Raw genomic sequence first — 25,000 nt, 5'->3', positions numbered from 1 at the left:
AAAAAGACACACACACACACACACACACACACACACACACACACACACACACACACACACACACACACACACACACATACACACACGAAACAATGGCGGTTAATTTACTCCCACATACGCTGCCAAAGAAATAGTTGAATGGCTTCGTTGTGTGCTTTGTGATTGACCGTGTTTTGCTCGTGCGGCCCCATAACTGACATCGTTAAGGTCTGCTGCTGACATCGCTTCCGATGATATTAACGATGCTGTAAACAATGCGTGTGTTTCATCTAACGAATTATGAGAGATTTGTGTGTAGGCTGTAATGGCACGAATGTCTGGACAGGAGAAGAGAGATGAGAGAACGAACGAAAAATAGAAATAGGCTTTGTGTTTTAAATACATTATGAATGAATGAATGAATAGATAAACAGATAGACGAATGAATGAAATGAATGGATGGATGGATGGATGGATGAATATATAAGTGAATGAATGAAATGGAGCAAGAAAGAAAGCAGTCTACATCAGTAATATTCACGTAAATTCCAAGCAATTGCTCTCTTTTTTTTCTCTTTTTTTTTTTTTAACTAAAAGTCACATTTCTCTCCTCCATATTACATGAAGACGTAGGCGTATTATTTATGCCATATGTATGATATGTATGATAGTCAGTCTTGTCAGACCATGACCATTAGGAAAGCAGAGGAGGCAACTGCTGTCCCGACTATCTGTGCTAGAATTTGATTATAGTGGAGAGTGTCTCGCCCAAGTTACATTCCCACTCTCTCGGCCAAGAGGGTTATAGGACAGTCGGCGTTGAGATGGTTCCTAAAAGCCAGCTAGCCCCCCAAGGCTGCAGCACTAAGAACCAGTGCAATCTTGTCTCATAGTTTGAGGGTCATTACTCACTCACTCATTCCCTCGACCGCTGGGGTCGTTGGGGGGACATGAGGAAGATGTCATAACTCGCCACGCCGTTCTGTTGGCAGCTGTCGTGAGGAGATCTGGCATCGTCATTTTGGTCCATTCCTTGACGTTGTCGGACCAGCTCTTTCTCTGCCACCCCCATCTGCGCCCTCCCTCTACAGTCTCTTGCAGGATGGTTTTGGAGAGGGTGTTATGTCGTATGACGTGACCAAACCTTGAGGGCCATAGTCCTTCACAAAAGACTAAGCTGTAAATGACTTCCCACTGCAGTGGAGAAACCATTGATGATACAGCTCTCACTTTGCTGTTGGCCCAGCTGTGAACTTATGCCAGTCTGTCATATAAGGAGCAGCCAAGTGAGGCGACATGGCTGCAGCCACTTTACAGGCGCTCCTGTGATGTGTGCGCTTGGTGCATGCGTATGCTCGCGCGCGCACACACCGTTGCCTGAGAGGATGGTGCGCACGCGAACAGTAGAACATTCTGCTGACACTCCTCAGTAACGCTACCTCATGCGATGGGGACGATAGTCTGACCTTTTGTTTCATTCTTCAGAGTCTTTCGTTTTCGTGAGAAGTGGGAGAAAGGAAGGGTTGTCTTTCCTGAAAGAGAAATCAATACTGACTGAAAACCAGCAATCAAATAAGTAACGCCGAATGCGATGTGTAGAGAGCTGCGGACTTTTAGAATGCCACAGGCGAAGAAGAAGAAGAAGAAGAAGAAGAAGAAGAAAGGCAGAGAGGTGTAATAAACCTGCGTCTTATTGTTCGTCACTCTTCGGCACCTAATAACCTGTTGAGACGGAAGACCGAAAGCGCGTTTCAAGAGAGACGTCTGCTTCATTTTCCGAGCTCCATGTTACTGCTTCCGCTGCGGACCACAACTTCCCCAACTCAGTCTTTGGTATTTTTTTTCAGCCGTCTATGTACTTTCACACATCCTGCAACCACACACAACAGACTGTCCGATTTGATACCCTGCCTCGCGCGTTGATTCATTCATCGTTCTCGGATTGCTGGTCTTCGAGAACCATCATCATTAAGGTGTTGGGAGGGGGGCGAGGGGAGATGGAGGGGGGGTGGGGGGGTGGGTGGGCAGAACGGAAGTCTTTCAGCTTTACGGACTGGGTAATTACTGTCACATGTGGGATCTCATTAGTTAAGGGAATGGGACGGGCGATAGCGTGGTACCAAGGGAACCGGATGCATTCATTGTGTTCCTGACTGTCCGTCTTCCTTCGTCGTCTGCTGCTGCTGCTGTTCTACCTTCTTCTCTGAACAGGACTTCTTCTTCTTCTTCTTCTTCTTCTTCTTCTTCTTCTTCTTCTTCTTCTTCTTCTTCTTCATTATCTAGTTAATCTTCTGTCCAGTAACTCATCTCATCCGGTCTGTATTTTTTCATGTTTAGTTTCGTTAAATGGGCAGAATTGTAAAAAGGCCTTTATTGTGTCTAATTCTCTACCCATTAAAGATTCAGTGAATCAGTCAGTCTTCTTCTCGTTCTTCTTGTTCGTGTTCTTCCTTTTCTTCTTCTTCATCTTTTTTTTTTTTTTTCTTCTTCTTTTGTTGCTGCTGCTTCTACTGATTATGTTCTTTTTCCTCCTTACTATGTGTTGGGAGTTCACAGCAAATCAACAATATGTCTTCCCCACAACACCGTGAATTACTGTGTTGGGAGTTCACAGCAAATCAACAATATGTCTTCCCCACAACACCGTGAATTACTATGTGTTGGGAGTTCACAGCAAATCAACAATATGTTTGTACGATCATGAAATGCAGTTGTTGTTGTTGTTGCTGGTGGTGGTGGTGGTTTTTACTGCATTTCATACCGTTCTTATAACATGTACTGATTTGTGAACAGTATCTCGAAGTGTGGTCTCTGAACTTAGCAACTCAGTAAACAATACGGCTGAAATCATCTCACCAGCAATGGAACATTGTTATTTGAAATCATCTCATCAACTATGGAACCATGTAATCCACACACTTTTTTTCTGAAACAACTAATTTATCATCATAGAAAAATCTGAAATGACTTTGTTTATTCGTTTGTATGTTTGCGTTTTTTCTTTGTATATGTATTTTCGTTTGTTTTATCTGCATCCGATGGGGTTTAAGGGTATGGGAAGAGTGGGGGTGGGTATTGTTTTTCCCTTCGTCAGTTTAATCTGAGTTGAGAGTTATTAAAAGGTTCCCAGCTTGTTACAATTCGTGCATTTTTCATTCTTTGCCTTTCCAGTCTGTGACCTCTCTCTCTCTCTCTGTGTGTGTGTGTGTGTGTGTGTGTGTGTGTGTGTGTGTGTGTGTGTGTGTGTGTGTGTGTGTGTTTGTTTATGTCGATGTATGTGTGTATGCGCGTTCAGGTACTTCTGTAGTTTTTTGTTGTTGTTTTTTCCCCTTCTTTTTCACTTCTATTTGTATCTTTCTTTTTTTTTGGGGGGGGGAGGAGGGGGGGGGCTTTCTTTTATGATAAGGATGGAAATGAGAAGAAAAAAAGTGAAGACATGATGTTTCATTTCATCCCTGTTTTTTTTTTTTTTGTTTGTTTGTTTTTTGTTTTTTCTTCACACTTCCTGATTAGGAAGAAAAGGAAAAAAAAGTCTACAAAACATGATGAAGAAGAAAATCCTGCAGACTGGGGAAAGAAAGAAAGACAGACAGACAGAAATCATCCCATTGCGCGTGTCTCACCCTATAGAATCCAGGGGGGGGGGGGGGATTAAAAACGCTTCAGGGTATGTGTAAGGGGGGGTGGCAGGGTGGGGTGGAAGGGGGGGGGGAGGAGAGGGGGCGAACGAATGGAAACGGTAGCCTCCCATTTCTCCCTTGCACCTTTTAATAAGCTGTTGGAACAACCTCGAAGACGTAGAAAAAAAAAAAAAGAAAAGAAAGTCAACACAACCCCCATGAAACTGTGTGGCTGGATGTTCCTAGAACTCTATGGCTGTACCATCCCCCTTCCCCATCTAACTTCTACCCCCTCCATACACCCCCCACCACCCCCTCCCCCGCCCCACGCCCTGTCCACTTCTCTCCTGGCCTCCTCCCACATGCCTGCCGACCCGCTTCCCCCCCCTCCGCCCCCCCCCTCTCGCACCGCTCTCACCCCCCCCCAGCCCCCCCTAGCCCTCCCAACCCCCACCTCCCGCTTCCCCGGCCCCTCGAACACCCTTTCAATTCTTCTCTTCTACCCCGTCCTCTGCCTACATTTCGGGTAGCATGTTCCACGCTGTATAACTCTCCTTTTCCCTGCCTGGAAAGCGATCTGAAAAAAAAGGTGGGTCTTTCTTGTCCTGCTTCTTCTTGTTTGGTACTGCAGGGGTTGGAGCGCAATTAGTTATTGAGATTAAGGGAAGGTGGAGGCATTGGGAGTGGACAGGGTGTGGGGGGGGGTGTTGGTCGGAGGGTGGGGTGGGTGTGGGGAACAGATTGCGGGTTTGGGGGGAGGGTGGGGTATTTAGGATAATGGGGAGGGTGACAGGGGAGGGGTGGGCGTGTTATGGTAGTCGAGTGAATGATCGGTGTTGTTGTTGTGGTGGTGGGTGGGGTTTTACTGCCATTTATCCGTTCTTATAACATGTACTGTTGTGAACAGTATCTCGAAGTGTGGTCTCTGAATTAGCAATAGTAAAAAATACGGGAAATCATTCACCCCAAGGGGCATTGTTATTTAATCTCTCACCTATGGAACAGTAATCCCCCCCACATTTTTTTTGAAACACCCAATTTCTCATCATAGATAGAAAAATCTGAAATGACTTTGTTTATTCGTTTGTATGTTTGCGTTTTTTCTTTGTATATGTGTTTTCGTTTGTTTTATCTGCAAACGATGGGGTTTAAGGGTATGGGGAGAGTGGGGGTGGGGGGGGGTATTGTTTTTCCCTTCGTCAGTTTAATCTGAGTTGAGAGTTATTAAAAGGTTCGCAGCTTGTTACAATTCGTGCATTTTTCATTCTTTGCCTTTCCAGTCTGTGCCCTCTGTGTGTGTGTGTGTGTGTGTGTGTGTGTGTGTGTGTGTGTGTGTTTATGTCGATGTATGTGTGTATGCGCGTCCAGGTACTTCTGTAGTTTTTTGTTGTTGTTTTTTCCCCTTCTTTTTCACTTCTATTTGTATCTTTCTTTTGGGGGGGGGGGGGGGGGGGGAGGGGGGGGGGGGGCTTTCTTTTATGATAAGGATGGAAATGAGAAGAAAAAAAGTGAAGACATGATGTTTCATTTCATCCCTGTTTTTTTTTTTTTTTTTTTTTTTTTTCTTCACACTTCCTGATTAGGAAGAAAAGGAAAAAAAAGTCTACAAAACATGATGAAGAAGAAAATCCTGCAGACTGGGGAAAGAAAGAAAGACAGACAGACAGAAATCATCCCATTGCGCGTGTCTCACCCTATAGAATCCAGGGGGGGGGGGGGGGGGGGGATTAAAAACGCTTCAGGGTATGTGTAAGGGGGGTGGCAGGGTGGGGTGGAGGGGGGGGGAGGAGAGGGGCGAACGAATGGAAACGGTAGCCTCCCATTTCTCCCTTGCACCTTTTAATAAGCTGTTGGAACAACCTCGAAGACGTAGAAAAAAAAAAAAAAAAGAAAGAAAAGAAAGTCAACACAACCCCCATGAAAACTCTGTGGCTGGATGTTCCTAGAACGCTATGCTGTACCATCCCCCATCCCCATCTAACCCCCACCCCATACCCCCCCCCCCCCCCCCCCCCCGGCCCCACGCCCTGTCCACTTCTCTCCCTGCCTCCTCCCACTTGCTGCCGCCCCCGCCCCACCCCTCGCCCCGCTCTCCCCCCCCCCAGCCCCCCTAGCCCTCCCAACCCCCACCTCCCTCTCCCCGGCCCCTCGAACACCCTTTCAATTCTTTTCTTCTGCCCCGTCCTCTGCCTACATTTCGGGTAGCAGGTTCCCCAGCCTGGTACATATCCTGTTTCCCTGCCTGGAAAGCGATCTGAAAAAAAAGGGGGGCGTCTTGTCCTGCATGTCTGATCGTGTTTGGGCTGCAGGGGGTTGGGAGCGCAATTAGTTACTGGAGATGAGAGGGGAGAGGTGGGGAGGGCAGGGGAGGGAGGAAGGAAAGGGGTGGGTGGGGGTGGTGGTGTTTGGGGCTCGGAGGGTGGGCTGGGCTGGGGAAGCGAGATGTTTAGGCGGGGTGTGTGTGGGTGGGAGAGTTTGGGGTATTTGGGGAGGATAAGTGTGTGGGGGTGGGGGGGGGGGGGGGGGGTTACTGAGCAGAAATAGGGTGCAGTTCGGAACTCTCGGTCTTCTTTCTGTCTGTGTGTGTGTCTGTGTGTGTGTGTGTTTGCCTTGTGTATGTGTTTGTCTGTCTGTCTGTTTGTCTGCCAACGTCTCTCTCTCTCTTTCTCTCTCTCTCTATTCTCTCTCTGTCTGCCTCTCTCTCTGTGTGTGTGTGTGTGTGTGTGTGTGTGTGTGTGTGTGTGTGTGTGTCTCTCTCTCTATTCTCTCTCTGTCTGCCTCTCTCTCTTTTTGTCTCTCCCTTCCTCTCTCTCTCAATCTCTATATTGCACAGATACACACACATACTCTCTCTCTCTCTCTCTCTCTCTCTCTCTCTCTCTCTCTCTCTCTCTCTCTCTCTCTCTCTCTCTCTCTCTTTATACTTTTTTTAATGTTTTATTTCTTCTTTTTTGTGTGTTTTTACTGAGGGGGAAGAGCGGGTGCTTATGTCAGCATAACATTAAAGAAATGGAGGTCACTCCTTGTTTCTTCTTCTTCTTCTTCTTCTTCTTCTTCTTCTTCTTCTTCTTCTTCTTCTTCTTCTTCTCCTCATCCACCTTTTCTCTTTTTTCCTCTTTTTCCACCTCCTCCTACTTCTTTTCTTCTTGTGTGAATACATTTTGTTTTTGTTTGCTTTTTTACAATGAGGAAACTAATCACAAAATATCTTATTCCGAAGGTTTTTTCTTATGACACTGTGACAAAACAGAGAATGAACATATGTGGAAGATGAAGATATGGAGATTCTAATTTTCACTTCTTTTTTTTTTCCTTTACTGTTGTTCCTGTTGTTCATCTTGCTCAACCTTCTTCCCCTTTGGAGACACTAATAATGGATAGCATGGAATGTGAAATTTCATCCAGGAGGTCTGTATGCAGTCTCTTTTTGCCTCGCATTCCTTTTCCGTGTGTGTTTGGATTGGCAGTTTCTCAACGATGAAAAAGTTTGCAGTCAGTAAATAATTTGTACTGATTCTCAGTATGTTGCAAAGCAGTAAAAATTAAATTTTGTGATCGCCATAGCAACTGTTTGAGAGGGTGTTATATTTCAGCGAGCCCTATGGAAGGATGCATGGCCTAAAGAGTGGGATTGGTTCGCGCGCACTGGTCTTCACTTTAAATCTTCGCAGTGCAGGCGGGAATAAAGACCTACAGCGATGGAGGAGAGGCGAAACGACAGGTACTAGATGGTACTGGGAGTCGCAGTCTCAATTCTGCATGTAGGCGGCTCAGACTATTGGGTCGCTTGTCTGTTGACTTGAGGCAACAACAGCATTCGGCAGCGCTCTGAGCGACCAAGCAGCCCTCTCTTGGGATAGCGCTGCTTGCTCCACATGGAGTCACGTGCGCCAGCTGTTCCCGACAATGCAAGACCAGGATTGGCCTGTACAGCCACCAGAAGGCTTGCCTCACCCGGACTAGACCTTCTTCCCAGTGATTTCGGATACGAAGAAACTGCCATCATGATCATTGGTGCTAATTGTTTGAAAGAAAATTATATTTCAGCGAGCGCCTTTAGTTTCAAGTTTCTGTTCAATGCTGGTTTCAGGTTGTTGCCGGTTGCGTTTGTTGACACGAGAACTGTTGGAGCAGATGCAAGATGTTCTTGTTCTTACAACATTCTTGCTTTTGGTCTTGTTGTTGTTGTTTCGTTGTTATTGTTGTTGTTGTTTCCTCTTCTTGTTGTTCTTGTTCTTCTTCTTCTTCTTCTATTCATTCCTATTCTTGTTCTTCTTGTTCTTGTTCTTCTTCTTCTTCTTGTTCTTGTTCTTCTTCTTCTTCTTCTATTTTCCATTATTCCTTAACCCTTTCACCGCCAGTCAATTTAGAGTACAAAATTCCCTTGTGGTATAAACACAGAAAAGACAGTGGCTGAGAATAGTTGGGGATTCCCCCTGCGATGTATAGAAAATATGGCCTATTCTACCACCGAACATTAAGAGCAGTAGGTTCATGGATAACAGACCAATAAATGGTCACGTTTCAGTGACATGGGTCCTCTAGCACGCCTGTGCATAAATGCGAGCTTGCCAGTGAAAGGGTTAACAGTAGCTAACGGATTAATGTTTGACATCGTCTCTGTCGTTACGTGTCTGACTGTAGAGTCAGGAACAGCTGCCACGACCCATTGAGAATCCTCGGGGACGGCTCCCGAGATCAGCAGTATGCGGGATGCCATGACGATGTCGCTTTTCCATTTTCCACCTCCAATAGGCTTCGATCACTGCTGATGTAGTAACGATCCTTATCAAGGAAACGGGTTCAAGACCTTTACCTTATTACTTCAAAACTGGGTGAGGGCTGGAGGGGTCGGGTGGGTCTGGGGGTGGGGGTATAGAGGGTGTGTGTGTGTGGGGGGGGGGGTGAGTTTCTTGCCTTGGCCCACAAATTTGTACTGAGATGGTTGATGGTGTGTGGTTAATTAGATCAGAGTTAGAGAGTCAGTGTTGAGTCTACTTATGACACGGAACAACTTTTGCAGTGAACATCCAAAATGATTCAAATATCCTTCCTGACCTTTCTTTGCACAGGCGCGCGCGCGCGCGTACATCCATACACACACACACACACACACACACACACACACACACACACACACACACACACACACACACACACACACACACACACACACACACACACACACACACACACACACACACACACGCCCACCCCTACTCGCGTGTCCACTGACTCACACACGCGCGCGCGCGCGCAAGTGCGCAAGCGTAATGTCACGCAGGTGTAAAACATAAGGTACAATCAGCCCTTCCATACACTGTTCCAGTGGATCGTTAGCATCAGGAGTGCATTATTTTGAGGATCGTAATCAGGCTCCATGATGAGAAAAGAATTAAAAAGCAAAAAGAAAACAGATTAGTGCGAACACACACACACACACACACACACACACACACACACACACACACACACACACACACACACACACACACACACACACACACACACACACACACACACACAAAAGTGGCAAAATAAAAACTGAGGTCAGCTTTCCTAATGACAGAAGAACCTTAAAACTCTCTCCATACGAACGGCGAAAGAGACGACGTTAACAGCGTTTCACCCCAATTACCATCATCAAAATATTGCAAGCGAAGGCTCTTATACTGAAGACGTGAATGTTGACAAAGAATACCACAATTCTGAAGACGGAAGCTAAAGGTTGGGTCATTGAGACACCCACTGGACATCCGATGGGTCTGTGTAGAGGAGAAGAGAGGACTGGCCGTACTGAGTGAGTTAAAACTCTCTCCATACGAACGGCGAAAGAGACGACGTTAACAGCGTTTCACCCCAATTACCACCATGAAAATATTGCAAGTGGAAGGCTCTTATACTGAAGACGTGAATGTTGACAAAGAATACCACAATTCTGAAGACGGAAGCTAAAGGTTGGGTCATTGAGACACCCACTGGACATCCGAGGGGTCTGTGTAGAGGAGAAGAGAGGACTGGCCGTACTGAGTGAGTTAACAGCAGGTAGAGTAAAAGAGCTGTAGCAGTTCGACAATGAGGAATCTGCCCATTTCGCCCCAACTTTTTTACATCCACTGTCGAAAGATCAGGTAAAGAACTTTGCAGTGAAAAGAAAATACGTCCGGGGAAAGCTTATTCGGGCATTGCACAAATGGTCCAGCGTCTCTGGGATGTATTTTGGATTGTTGTTTGTTTTTGTTTTTGTTTTTTTCTTTTTTACTATCTTTTCATTATTTTACGTGTGGTTTTTTTCTTTTTCTTTTTTACTATCTTTTTGTTCATTATTTTACGTGTTTTGTTTTTTTTGTTTTGTTGTTGTTGTTTGTTTTTTGTTTAGTTTTTGTGTGTGTGTGTGTGTGTATGCGTGTGTGTTTTGTTGTTGTTCTGTTATATTGTTTTTGTTGTTATTGTTGTCTCTTTGTTGTTTTTTGTTTTGTTGTTGTTGTTGTTGTATCTAAGACCATAAATTTCGCTGCACGATAATCATGTTCTGGGTTTTGATAGATATTGATTTGAAGACTAATCTGAAATTTTAATTTTTACTAAAGAATATAACGTTGTTTTGATTTGCATTTGATTCGGTTTAAACAAAAAACGACTAAATAGATTAAAGGATCGTCGATACATGTTTCATGACTAGCTCTTTTTATCTTAGTTGGGTTGCTTTACTTTTTTTTTTCTTTCTTTTTTTTAATGTTTAGATAAATTGAAAATGTTTCAGCATGTGAATCCAATATGTTTGCGTTTTATATTTAAGATTATGATTCTGCCTGAATTCATTGTCAAACTTTGCTCGATTCCGTGACGTAAGACACACTGCGTTATAAAACATATCGCATGCTCGGTACGAAGAAGAAATGATATGTTTATATATATATATATTGCAAACTCAAATTGATTCTGTACATATTTTGCTCTCCAAAAATATGGTTCGCTCTGTCAAAAATATAATGCTGGTAATAAATATGATTTTATTTGACAGGCACTGGCATGTTTATGTTTCATTGAGGAGATGTCTCTTTTATATTTTTTTTTCTTTTTTTTAAGAAGGAAAACTGACGTATATGAATGTCTTGCAAATAAAGCTTCTTGCTGAAAAGATTTTGTGGATTTTTGTCCTGGGGATTGGAGTGAGGGGGGGGGGAGTGGAGAGGTAGGATGGATGGCATGCAGAAAGCATTTTGGCCATTTCGGCATGTAGCCAACGTGTGATGCGAACAACAGTGATTGTTTTGTTTTGTTTTTTCTGAGGTTATGTTCAGGATGTCCGTCCCGCTCAGATAACAGGCAGCGAATCATTGCTTCACAACCCTGAGTCGCAGTGTCTTCTTTCAGCGCAACAGCGCTCAAACATGCACGTGACGTGCGTTCGCTCTCTCCTTCACTCCTCCTCACACACACACACACACACACACACACACACACATGCGTGAGTCTGTACCTGCGTCTATGTGTGTGTGTGTGTCTGTGTCTGTGTCAAAGAGAGATTCCTTTCTGAATGATAAGAACTACGATGATAAGACCCTAACATAATCAAACATATGAGATGTCATCAGCATTTCATATGAAGAAACAAGAATCAGTGCCCAATAGGAACCCACCACGCCAACCCCACCACCACTACCACTACCACCACCCAAAAAGTAAAGAGTGATGCTCATGGCTCACAACAGATGATCCAGACAATATTATTGTAATCTATCAGGTGCTGAGGCAAGGTACAGGGATTGCTGACCAGGGGAGGCTGGGAGGGGTGGGGTGGGGTTGGGGGGGGGGGCGTGGGGGGTGAGCGTGGGATGTGGGGCCTTGATGGGGTGTCAGACACGAGCGGTTTGCAATGCAGATTGGATAGATGACGGTCGTTGGTTGGCGCCGCTTCTTTCCGGAGGAAAAAAAAAAAAAAGAACCCGCTCCTTTTTTTGTGGACAATGTAATGACATTCAATGAGTGTCTCGCAGTTAAGCCTCCCCCCCCCCTCACCTCCCCCCCTCCACACACACGAGTCACACACACACACACACACACACACACACACCGCTACACCCACAGCACCCCCTCACCCCCACCCCCCAAAAAAAGGAGTCAGTGAGGTTTTCCAACCTCTGTCAGCTTTCTTGACACTTTTGACGCTGGACAGTGCAGTGAGTGTTGTTGTCTGCTAGCTTGATCGGTACTACTAGTATGTTTGAGCAGTGTGAGTCGTGCAGGACTTGTTGGATTGGATTGCTAGCAGCTTGTGACATGCTCCTCACAGATTGTTGATTCAAGACCAGGAGCGCTCGTCTTTTGATGCTTGGTGTTGGTCTCCCCCCCCCCCCCCCCCCCCCCCCCGCCCCCCCCCCCCACACACACCCGCCCCCTCCCCTTTCCTCCCATCCAAACACACACGTACTTGTTCTCTCTCTCTCTCTCTCTCTCTCTCTCTCTCGTGCTTGCAATGAGATATATATAATGTAGTACTGAGTAGTGTATACCCTGTTTCAGGGCGGGGACTGGGTGAAATAAAAAAAAAGTGCGCCAGTGCTTATCTATTATCCTGGAAGATAAAGAATTTATCTTGTCTTGTCTTGTCTTGTCTTGTCTCTCTCTCTCTCTCTCTCTCTCTCTCTCTTTCTCTCTCTCTCTGTTTCCCATTGTCTCTGGCTCTTTGGCTGTGCGTATCTGGCTGGCTGGCTGCCCCTATCTGTGTGTGTGTGCGTGCGTGTGTGTGTGTGTGTGTGTGTGTGTGTGTGTGATAGAGAGAGAGGAGAGAGAAAGAACCCTAACATGAATGAGACATCAAAGCAGTCTGGCCAAACACACGAATGCCATCGGTATTTCATATTGACATATCAATGTTTGAAATTGGACCACAAAAAAAACAAAAAACAAAAAACAACCACACCCAAAAAACCAAACAAAATCCAGAGCGATGCTCTCAACTCGTGACAGATAACCCAGTAGTCGTGTAATCCATCGGCAGCTAGTAGGGTAGGGGGGGGGGGGGGGTACGGTGGTGGAGGCGGAAGTGGAGTGGAAGGGAGGGAACTGCAGGGAAAAGAGTCTTTGAGGGGGTCCTCTCAGCCTCGCCCACTTGACACGAGCTGTACGTTTTGCAATGCAGATTGGAGAGACGGCGTCGTCGGACCCTTCTTTCTCTCTGGGCCAGCGCTCCTTTTGGACTTGTCGACACTGAAGAGGAAATTCAACAAGCTGTTCTCTCACTTAAAGCAACAACAGCAACAACGACGACAACAACAACAACAACAACAACAGCAAAACAAACCCATGTGTCGCGTCAGCAAACACACTTACTTGAGTGTAATCTCACTTTGGGTAAACTCAAGAGCGAGTAATTACACATCCAGAAGTGTTATTCGTGTGTCTATGTTACATGAAATATGTAATATAAAACATTTTCATGTGCTCCCACAGGGTTTCCTAAAATAAACATGTCTTGTCTTGTCTCTTCTTTGTCTGTCTTGTCTCTCGTCTTCGTCAACTCAAGAGAGTGTTGTTGATGCCTCTTCTGCATGTTTGCCCAGTCAGTGAGTGTGTGACCCATTGCAGTAGTTGACACGTTGACAGACGACGACTCATAGTTCAGTTACACACTTGATAGCAAGTGCTCAAATAGTTTAATCTTTTTTTTTTCTTTTTCTTTTTTTTTTCTTTTTGCTCTCTCTCTCTCTCTCTCTCTCTCTGTGTGTGTGTGTGTGTGTGTGTGTGTGTGTGTACATGCATACATACATATAATTATAGCCTACACACACACACAAACACACATATACATATGCGAGTGTGTGTGTGTGACACACCCTCCCATCTCCCCCCCCACCCCCCCACCCCCGCTCTCTCTCTCTCTCTCTCTATTTCTGTCTGTCTAGTTATATATCTGTCTATCTGATCATGGGTGTTCATATGCGAAAGAGAAGATCATTTTCGTGTAAAAAGAAAATGAACTGATATGAGATACAAATCAAAGCAGTCTAGCAAAACAGATCAATGCCATCAGCATGTCATTCAGACAGATCCTTGTTTGATGAAAGGAACAAGAGAAGAAAGATCATAACAGATGATGCAGGGGATTGTGTAATCCCCACCCGTCAGATGAGACGGCAGATTGGGTTGTAGGAAGTCCCACAGGCGGAGAGAGCTAATCGGGTCCTCCTTTTGCCTTGTAGACACAGCAGGGGCCGTGTTCAAGACAAATTTCATTTTGCCTCAAGGCAATTTAATTTACCCATGACATGGTAGGGACCAGCAGTTACAGTTTAATTTGAAGGTTAACTCACTCCGTATGGCCAGTCCTCTCTTCCGTCGTCAGAATTGTGGTATTCTTTGTCAACATTCACCTCTTCAGTATAAAAGCCTTCCGCTTGTAATATTTTGATGATGGTAACTGGGGTGAAACGCTGTTAACGTCGTCTCTTTCGCCGTTCCTATGGAGAGTTAAGGCCAGTTACCCATGACATGGTAGGGACCAGCGGTTACAGTTTAATTTGAAGGTTAATTTATCTTCGTTTTCAAGACACGCGCGGTGCAGCTTACCCATCGTCTATAATTTTTTTTTAAACCCGGTGATTCCCTTCAGCCATGCTCTTTTACTTGTCACCACACAACAGTTACAGCATTGTCGAAAGAGTTAGCAAAACACGGGCTATCCGCAAAGTACGGGTTTGTTTGTTTTTTTTCCTCCAACAAAAGCAAAACTACAAAAAAGTATCCGCCATGTTTACCTCTTCTTCGTGGGCAGCCACCCATGGGCAGGTTGTCAGGGCAAATTTGGATTTGAAGAGTCGTGGTTAGACTCGAGTATTCATGAATACCAGATACTGCTTACGTTCGTGCAGTTTGCCTTGCCTCGGGTAGATTTGCAAGCAGGTACTCCTTTACCTGCAGGCACGATGGCCTCTTGAATACAGCCCCTCAGGTCTGCAGTGCTGACTGGCAAGGTTCAGTTTCAGTTTCAAGTAGGTGTCAATGCGTGCAGATTGATACACATACGCTATACCACGTTTGGTTTATGAAAAAAAAATAATAAAATAAATAAAAATAATTTTAAAAAAAACTTTTAAAGACCAGACACATGACCTACGCACAAAAACCCCAACGAACTTGTCAGGCTTTGAGAGCCTCTCACCTTTGGTTTGTTGTTGAAATAATCAAACAAAAATAAACAACAAATCAGTTAGTACATTGAATAATCAGTTTGTACATTGAATAAGTATCATAAAAGCTTGAAACATACGTAGAGGATAAATAACATTTAAATGAAATACTGGCGTGGTTTACAATAACAAATTGGAAAGATGATGTTGCTTGTGTCCGTTCTTTCAAGGACAGAGCTTCTTCGTTTCCGTTGAAGACATTTTCAACAAGAGAGGCAAGGCCTTCAAGACTCACTTGTGGTAAATTAAGTCCCCTAGCATTAATTACAGAGTAATTTCCCTTTTTTACTATCTGCACCAAAACGTTTGCAAAATAAATAAAAATTCCATGCTTAGCAAAAGAAGTTCCTGTTTGAACAAAAAATGATAATAATGACTCCTCTTGCTGTTGTGTCAGAATAAGATGTCAAAGTGCCAAGTTTAGAAAATACAAAAAATATAAATATAGCAGTAAATGCAGTTTGCATATAATTAGGCTTCTTTTTTATTTTCTGTGCCCATCCCAGAGGTGCAATATCGTTTTAAACAAGATGACTGGAAAGAACTGAATTTTTCCTATTTTTATGCCTAATTTGGTGTCAACTGACAAAGTATTTGCAGAGAAAATGTCAATGTCAAAGTTTACCACGGACAGACAGACACACAGACACACGGACACACACACACACACACACACACACACACACACACACAACCGAACACCGGGTTAAAACATAGACTCACTTTGTTTACACAAGTGAGTCAACAAAATGAAACGAGGTCTGTGCCCTCAGAGAAATAATTCAGAGTGTGTTGAACCATTTGAGCAAATTTCGGACATTTTCTGTTTTTATGATTTGGGGCAAAGTTAACCGAATGGTGTTGTCTCTGCTGATTGTTTGTGCGGTGCATTTGTCCTGTATCATAGCAGGCCTCCTACAGCAGTTTAGGACACACGGACAGATAATGATTGTCTTTCAACCTATCTGAGTGCATGTGTTTGGATGTCTGTACCGTTTTCTCACAGCCGTTCTCGCTCTCTCTGTGCATCTCTCTGTCTCTGTCTGTCTGTCTGTCTGTCTGTCTGTATCTATCGCTCTCTCTGTCATTGTGCGTGTACGCGCAGACGTGCGCGTATGTGTGTGTGTGAGTGAGAAAGAGAGAGAGAGGATACGTGTATGTGTGTGTATGTTCGTGCGCATGTGTGTGCGTGTGTGTGTACATACAAATCTCTCCGCGAAGAAGGTTATATTCTCAGTTTAGAAAAAAAACAACAACAACAACAACACTAACAACAAAACAAAAACCACATCGATCAGACCAGATACATGAATATCAACAACATAATATTTATTATTGATCATGTTTGACAGCTCAATGTTTGGATCGACAGGCGGCAAAAAGCATTGCCAGCAGTCTGCACTGTGTTAACTGCCGGCAGAGATGGGACGCGGAGAGGGGAGGAAGGGAGAGTGAATGTGGTCATAGAGACTTCATTCGAGCCTCCACCTCTACTGCCGCCACCCCCACACCGCCACCCTCCCACCCCATCCTTCCCTGTCCCTCCTGCCCCCACCCTCTTGTTTCCATATACGTCTGCCTTTGCAATTCGCAACGCAGATTAGGAATGCGGCGATTGGCTGGTAGTGTTGAGTTGAGCGACCTACTGGCATTACACCCTTAAGGTCAAGTTGTTCCGGAAGGGTGTCCGACGGCAGTCTTTCTTCAGGTGGTCTGTTTGGTGGCAGAGGGGTAGTCAGTGTGAAATGGTTGTCCCGGTGGGTGTCTGTCTACTTGAGGTTCGAGGGGGTAGTCGGCTCTGTCAACACCCAATGCAGTGGCACACAATGAGACGCGCAGGCCGCCGACGCTGGCGAGGAGGGAAAGTCGGCGCTGCCCGGAGACCATCGGAGATAACTGGGGGGCGCCTTTGGAAACTTTGGCGGTCCTTCTTCTTCTTCTGCGTTCACTCGTATGCACACGAGTGGGCTTTTACGTGTATGACCGTTTTTACCCCGCCATGTAGGCAGCCATACTCCGTTTTCGGGGGTGTGCATGCTGGGTATGTTCTTGTTTCCATAACCCACCAAACGCTGACATGGATTACAGGATCTTTAACGTGCGTATTTGATCTTCTGCTTGCAAATACACACGAAGGGGGTTTAGGCACTAGCAGGTCTGCACATATGTTGACCTGGGAGATCGTAAAAATCTCCACCCTTTACCCACCAGGCGCCGTCACCGTGATTCGAACCCGGGACCCTCAGATCGAAAGTCCAACGCTTTAACCATTCGGCTATGGCGCCCGTCGTTTGGCGGTCCAAACACGGGGGGGATCCCAAACCTGGCTCAGCAGGAGTCTTTGTCGCAGCAGTTTCCTCCACCACCAACCCCCCCCCCAGTCCAGTTCCTCAGCCGTGCAGAGCGGGTCTGTACTGATGGTTTGAGAACCGCCCACAGCACAACAGGGTATTTTGGTCGCAGCTGCCTCGACCTCTCTCCCGTCTCTTGCCCCTCAGCCGCGCAGAGCGGGTATGTTGAATAAATAAAGACTCCGACGTGGACACGAACCCTGACTCCCACGTGTCAATGCTGACAGGTGGGGACACTGACCACTATGGTACCGGGGCGCTGCGCGATTCCATAACTGTTCTTTTTCTTCGGCAATGAAATGAATTCTCTCTCTCTCTCTCTCTCTCTCTCTTGAGCAGCGAAGCGTAAACAATAATGAGCACTCTGTCTGTCTGTCTGTCTGTTTCTCTGTCTGTCTGTCTCTCTCTCTCTATCCACCCCCGCCCCTCACCCCAGACCAACCAGCCAAGATTTCAGAGTCATCTTGTTCAACTTTGAGAAGTGAGAGATGGGCCTTGTTTGTGTGATGCTTGTTTGCTCAGTGTTTTTGTCCGGTCTGCGTGCTTGACTCGGACACTTTGACAGACCGTGTTTTCTTACAGCTTACAACATTCGAGTGATCCCGTTCAATTGAAAACGTTTGATCTTCTTTGTTTATTTGCAGGCTATCTGTTTTGTTTTGTTTTAAATGTATTTACCCCCTTTATCCATTTCCATCCATGTGTGTTGTCTGTCTGTCTCAAACACACACACACACACACACACACACACACACACACACACACACACGATTCCCCAGCCTACGAATGAGGACCCGTACGAACGCCCCCTGCGAACGATACATAAGTTATAAACCTCTGGACTCAGAGACTAATTAAGTGCAGGCTAAAAGAGAAAGAATGAAGATAGACACATGGACGGGAAGTGGCTGAAGAGAGGGAGAGGGGGGCTGGGCGGGGGGGGGGGCGGGGGGGGGGGGCGAGGGGGAGTGCTCGAGAGTGTGTGTCCAGTCTGCCTACAGAAACTTTTTTTTTTTTTTTTTTTTACTGTTGAAAAACAAGTGGCAGAGAATATAATTATTCAGTCCCGTGCACTGTAAATAGAAATATATTCAAAGAAACACGCAACACGAATGGATCTGGACTGCATCAGATTTGTTTTCAAATCTTGTTTTTTTCGTCTGAACCCCAATGCCAGTGCAGTGTATGCTGATTTCTTTCTCTTTTTTTTCTCTTTTTTTTTTCAATCTGTTTTGTGGACAATCCGGTGATTAGTTATGGACGGACGAAGAAGACCCCTAAAGAAAAGGAGGAGGGAGAAGGGGAGATAAGAAGTGGCAAGAAAGTGGGGAATAAGGACTGGGAACGAGAAAGAAGAAGAAGAAAAGCTAATTAACACACATACAATTTTTGTTTGTTTGTTGTTGTTGTTGTTAGTGTTGCTGTTTCCTTTCTCCTTTCTTTCTTTCTTTCTTTCTTTTTCTCTGTGTGTGCGTGTGTGTGTGTGTGTGTGTGTGTAACACCACAGAGAGAGAGAGAGACAGAGAGAGAATGTAGGCGAATCTTAATATCTGAAGACGGAAAATCTACAAAAATACATTGTGACGTGTTTCTTTGTGTCACCCTGCAGTGTCTGATCTCTGGATGAGGTGAAGATAAACATCTAAATACAGGAATGTTGCAGACTATTCTGGTCGAATGTCTTCGATTCGGATCATTCAAAATCCAGGTTGAATACAGCAGTCCAGACAGCCTCTCGTCTAAGACAGATTTCCTGTTTCTCTCTTGGGAAGAAAACAGCAAACAAGTTTGGTCGAGGAACTTTTAAGTCTGTGATAAATTTCACAGCAACTGTGCTTTGATGGAAATCCCAAAACAACTGAGTCCCATTCAGATGCTCACTAAAACCCCGAAACAACTGTGTCCGATTTTGATGTGCACAAACGATCCTGTTTTTATAACAGATTCTCTTCTTTTCACTTATGTCCAGGGTGACCATGTCTTTGTTCAGACGCTTTTTTTTTTCATCCCAAAAGACAGAAATCAGTCATTAAATCGTGAAAGAAGTTTACTTCTTTTTTTTCTTTTTTTTTTACTGATAAATTGTGTCTGAGCGCCAGATGCGGTGGATGTATAACCCAAAATTCACAAAGATCGTCAGCAAAACCGAATAACATCTGCCGGGCTAAAATAAAGAGATGAACCGATCATCGAACCAGACATGTTTGCCTGCCAGAGATCATCAGTCGCTTTATCAGAGTGCAAATAACAGGAGAGGTAGAATGAGGATATCAATGAATTTCGTGTGTGTGTGTGTGTGTGTGTGTGTGTGTGTGTGTGTGTGTGCGTATGCGTTTATCTGTGTGTGTGTGTATGTGCGTGTATGTGTGTGTGTGTGCGTGTATGTGTGTGTGCGTGTGCATGTGTGTGTTTGTGTGTGTGTGTCGCGCGTGTACGCGTGTCTGCACGCTACAGTAAGCCCCCATGGCGTAATGCCTTTTTTGTTTGTTTGTTTGTTTTGGCTGTGGTGAAGCTGGTCATGCACCTCATTCAATCAGATCGCATCCTGATTTCATTATGCAGCACAGCCAGCGGAGTGTAATTCTATAGAGTTTCACTTCAAATCAAGCAATGCCAATGACATTCTGAGAGCCAGTGATACGCAAGCTGCTCAGCTAATGAAGCCACCACTCCGTTGATTGTTGAGAGTGACCGTTCCTGTCCCGAAGAATAGATGGCGCAACCTCATTCTGTCAGTTTGAATCAAGGAATTGTTTTGATTCTTAGAATTTTTTTCCATATACCTACCCCCCTCCCCCCACTCTCTCTCCCTCTCTCTGTATATGTATGTATGTATGTATGTATGTAGGTCTATAAAAATTGTATGTATTTGACATTTTCTCCTATTTAGATACTTATTTAGGTAGACTTCAAATGTTAAATCATGAATCGAATTATGGATTGCAGAGACGGTATAAAACCTCTGATCGCATATTCTGCAAGCGCAGACGCAAATTTGGAACTAAAACAACCCTCTACTTTCCAAATCAATAATTATGGTAATACTGAAAATGTTCTTTTTTTTTTTTTTTTAATACTAAATGCCGTAACAGCCATTTCTGAGGGGAAAAAAGAACACCTATTAAGGAATGATAAATAAGTAAACGAATAAATGATACTTTCTTTCCTGCGTAGTTCCTTTGGTAAAACACACACACACACACACACACACACACACACACACAAATGGCTGTTTTCAATGTTTCATTGAACCAGCAATACTGAACACGGTGATTCAAACACATAGCCTACAACAGCGACCTGTGGGATTCTACACAAGTAAATTATTTCCGGCTCGTTATTTTTAGCGTGGACTGATTTTTCTATTTTCTTTTATTTAAAAAAAAAAAATTTAACCTGTCTGAAATACCTGGTGACTATTCTGTTTCAGAAACCACCGAGACAATGGACAAGTGCATCAGTTTTTACGTCACACTTGTCATGGCGGCTGTTGTCATCGCCACGGTGACGTCATTCGGTGGTGACGACAACAACATGGGAGGCGGTTTCGGGGATTACTTTAACAGGAAGTATCAGGTACATTGGTACAATTTTCTGTGTGTGGGTGTGTGTGTGTGGGTGTGTGTGTGGAAAGGTAAAGAGGAGGGTGGCTTTAGGGTCAGTGGCCAGGAAACAAGGGGGTCTGGGGTGGGGGGCGGGGGGGGGATAACAAAGCAATTATTTCAACACACACACACACACACACACACACACACACACACACACACACGCCGCAAACACACACACACACACACACACACACACACATACCGCAAATACACACACACACACACACACACACACACACACATTTTCTCTGTCTCTCTGTCTCTGTTTCTCTCTCTCTTTCTCTCTCTCACACACACACAAATACACAAAAATGCGCGCACGCTCTCACACACGCAGACGCATGACATGAAATTAAGCATTGTTGCACGAATCGAACACACAAACACACACACATACACACACACACACACACACACACACACACACACACACACACACACACACACAAATACACACAAATGCGCGCACGCACGCACGCACGCACGCACACACGCAGACGCATGATATGAAATTAAGCATCGTTGCACGAATCGAACACAGATCCTTGGCTTCTCAGTAAGGCGCTCCATCCACTATGACGCAACTTTACATTGTACATAATTATTGCTTCCTCCAAATGTAAAACATCTTCAGAGGATCTATATGGAGACTCCTGGATACTTGAAGTCAGTTCTGAAAACTTTTTTTTTTCTTGAGAAGCAGCGAAGTGTCTGTTTTGGGGAAATTCTATTTTGCTGCGGTGGTATGGTGTGGTGTGATATGGTGTGTGTGTGTGTGTGTGTGTGTGTGTGTGTGTGTGTGTGTGTGTGTGACTGAAACCTGACCGAATGACACAACAGGAAACGAATGATGAGCCCCCCCATAAAAACGTAGGTTGCAGTCTCAGTCGGCTCTGCCCAGGTAAGTTACTCTGTATTTTTTCGTTATGCGTTTTGAGCTCGGTCTCTTGGGCTCGAGGATACGGCGCGGTAATTATATAATTATCCCTATCAATCAGACATGATGTCCCTGTTTGTGTCCAGAACTGGCTGCGCTGTAATCATAATTATAATTACCCCCTATCAGTCAGACATGATGTCCCTCATTGTGTCCAGAACTGGTTACGCTGTAATCATAATTATTCCTATCAATCAGATATGATATCCCTCTTTGTATCCAGAACTGGCTGCGCTGTAATCATAACCATCCCTATCAATCAGACATGATATCCCTCTTTGTGTCCAGAACTGGCTGCGCTGTAATTATGATTATCCCTATCAATCAGACATGACATCCCTCTTTTTGTGTCCAGAACTGCTGGGCTGTAATCATAATTATCCCTGTCAATCAGACCTCTTTGTGTCCAGAACTGGCTGCGCTGTAATTATAACCATCTCTATCAATCAGACATGATATCCCTGTTTTGTGTCCAGAACTGGCTGCGCTGTAATTATAGCCATCCCTGTCAATCAGACATGATATCCCCCTCTTTGTGTCCAGAACTGGCTGCGCTGTAATCATAATTATCCCTATCAATCAGACATGATGTCCCTCTTTGTGTCCAGAACTGGCTGCGCTGTAATCATATAATGATCCCTATCAATCAGACATGATGTCCCTCATTGTGTCCAGAACTGGCTGCGCTGTAATTATATAACCATCCCTATCAATCAGACATGATATCCCTCTTTGTCTAGAACTGGCTGCGCTGTAATCATAATTATCCCTGTCAATCAGACATGATGTCCCTCATTGTGTCCAGAACTGGCTGCGCTGTAATTATATAATTATCCCTATCAATCAGACATGATGTCCCTCATTGTGTCCAGACCTGGTTACGCTGTAATCATAATTATTCCTATCAATCAGACATGATATCCCCCTCTTTGTGTCCAGAACTGGCTGCGCTGTAATTATGATTATCCCTATCAATCAGACATGACATCCCCCTTTTTGTGTCCAGAACTGCTGCGCTGTAATCATAATTATCCCTGTCAATCAGACCTCTTTGTGTCCAGAACTGGCTGCGCTGTAATTATAATCATCCCTATCAATCAGACATGTTGTCCTTCATTGTGTCCAGAACTGGCTGCGCTGTAATTATATGATTATCCCTATCAATCAGACATGATATCCCCCTCTTTGTGTCCAGAACTGGCTGCGCTGTAATCATAATTATCCCTGTCAATCAGACATGATATCCCCCTCTTTGTGTCCAGAACTGGCTGGACAAGCGAGGCCTGGGCCAGCCCTCTGGACGCTTCGGTGGTCCTCTGGGCAGCGAGAACCGCATCTTCAACTGGAAGAGCTACCTGGCCGATGGCATCAGCAAGCGCCAGCTCAACTACGGGCCCCGAAGCTTCGGCAACTTCCAGAAGTACTTCACCGACGGGCTCCAGGACTGGAAGAGCACGTACACGGGGGGTATCAAGAAGCGGGAGGCGGTGAAAGAGAACACCGCCGCCGCTGCCGCCGCTGCTGGCTCTGACGCTTGAGTTGCTTTGTTTTTTGGTTGGTTGTTTTCTTAGAGCTCAGCTCACCCGTCGTTATATACGGACCTTACTCACAAAAAAAAACAACTATAAAAAAAGAAGCTTCTGTGTATAATGTACTGTCAGTGTTGCAAGTTATTGAAGTCTTGATTTTTTTTTTTTTTTTTTTTTTTTTTTTCCCTCTGGTAGAATGTTGATCAGACTGCTTTGGAGTTTTCCTTGTTAGTGCGTATCGTCTGGGTTCGGTTTTATGAAATGACATTGCTGCCTTTTTCTTATTCTTTTTTGTCTTCTTCTTCTTTTTTAAATATTTTTTTTTACTAATATAAATCCAGGTGAGGGGGCAGTAAGAAGTGATGTGTTGCAGTTGCAGTGTGAAGAACAACAAAAACAAATCTTCAACAAAGGGCACGTGGTAATTCAAACAACATTGTGTTTCTTTTTTTATCCAGTCCATAGGTGGGAATAAACTGTGATGACACGGTGGTTCTTCTATTTCTCTCTCTCTCTCGTTTTGGCTTTCGTTCTTTTCATTCACAGTTTTACACACATTTCGATTGGCGGACAGATTATCTTTGACATGCGCACGAGGGCATAGTCAGCCACAATGGAATCAAATTTCCAATCTGGCTGTTTCGAAACAAAATTGCCGATTTTTATTTCTGCTCAGTGCTTCACAACTTGCAAGCAGCAGAGGTGGGGGTTATCTTGGGTTTATATTTTCCAACAGATGGGTTCTGTCGGGATATTTTCAAGGAAACGGCATCACTTTCAATCAGTTTTCCACACACCGAGCAGTTTTGAGTCAAACATTGCTGCAAAAGAGCCAATACTCAATAATCACCTTGCTGTTAAACTGGACTTTCGGGTATGGGTTTTTATTATTATTATTATTATTATTATTTAACTCTTTCACCGCCACGTTGCTGTGTGAAAAACACTCCCCAGCGCCAAGTATTCTAGATTTGATGCTCTCAGTCACAACAGGCTTCGGTTCATGTTAAAACAACAACATGGACTTGTTCGCTTCAAACTCGGTCAGGGAGCAAAGGTTCGTCATTGCTGTATAGGCGGGGTAACTGGCAGCAGCTGTCACGCTTTGTTACAGTTTGAACAAATGGTCTTACCAATATGACCCTTCGATGTCGATAAAAGTCGCCTATGGCGGTGAAAGGGTTAATAATCTTTTTCAGTCTTTAGCATCAACACTGACAGAGGTAAACATGGTATTTGGATGACAAATGAATTCGAACCATTTAATGCTGTGCAGCATTTGAGTCACTGAACACAAAACAATTAGAAGAACAGCGAAAATTAAAAAAGGCCTTTTTTGTCATTTCTACAAACCAAACGAAGGCGATACGCTGTGTACGATGTACGCATTTCAAAGCAATCTGATCATCGTAGTTCCCTGAGTTGATAACTGCTTTCAGTATCATCTTCTGACTTTGAGTTCACGGTAGACATACAAGCCAATGATCTTTTGTTCTGCCTGTTTCCATAGAATTCACTGTTGTCAGAGTTCACTACAGATGTCATGTTCCAAACTGTTGTAGAATTTCTAAAAGTTACAATCACATATACCTTGAAGAAATTATATCATGTTTACAAGATTTCCTATTATCGATATTATAACGTTGAAAAAGTCGTGGCATTACTTCAAAAGTAAGGTTGCACGTATTTTTGAAAGATTGTTACAGTGTACAGATTGATTTTACTTACTGTGCACTGAGTATATTATGGAATATTATCAACTTTTGCATGCAGATTTCAGACTG

At 44.4% G+C, this 25,000-nt stretch overlaps 1 protein-coding gene across 1 annotated transcript in view; it reads left to right on the top strand.

Annotated features, from left to right (window-relative positions):
- LOC143297005 (uncharacterized) overlaps nt 1–25,000 on the top strand; it is a 76,823-nt gene that overhangs the window by 50,369 nt on the left and 1,454 nt on the right. The window contains exons 2-3 of the mRNA XM_076609126.1: nt 20,573–20,718; nt 22,950–25,000. The exon at nt 22,950–25,000 is cut by the window's right edge and continues 1,454 nt beyond it. Of these exons, the coding sequence (XP_076465241.1) occupies nt 20,587–20,718; nt 22,950–23,225 (408 nt within the window). The 5' untranslated portion in view covers nt 20,573–20,586 and the 3' untranslated portion in view covers nt 23,226–25,000. The remainder of the gene's footprint in view (nt 1–20,572; nt 20,719–22,949) is intronic.

Source organism: Babylonia areolata, chromosome 2, assembly GCF_041734735.1.
Source record: "Babylonia areolata isolate BAREFJ2019XMU chromosome 2, ASM4173473v1, whole genome shotgun sequence".
Lineage (NCBI taxonomy): Eukaryota > Metazoa > Mollusca > Gastropoda > Neogastropoda > Buccinidae > Babylonia > Babylonia areolata.
Note: the sequence above shows the minus strand (reverse complement) of the source record. Positions and strands in the feature narration are given on the sequence as shown.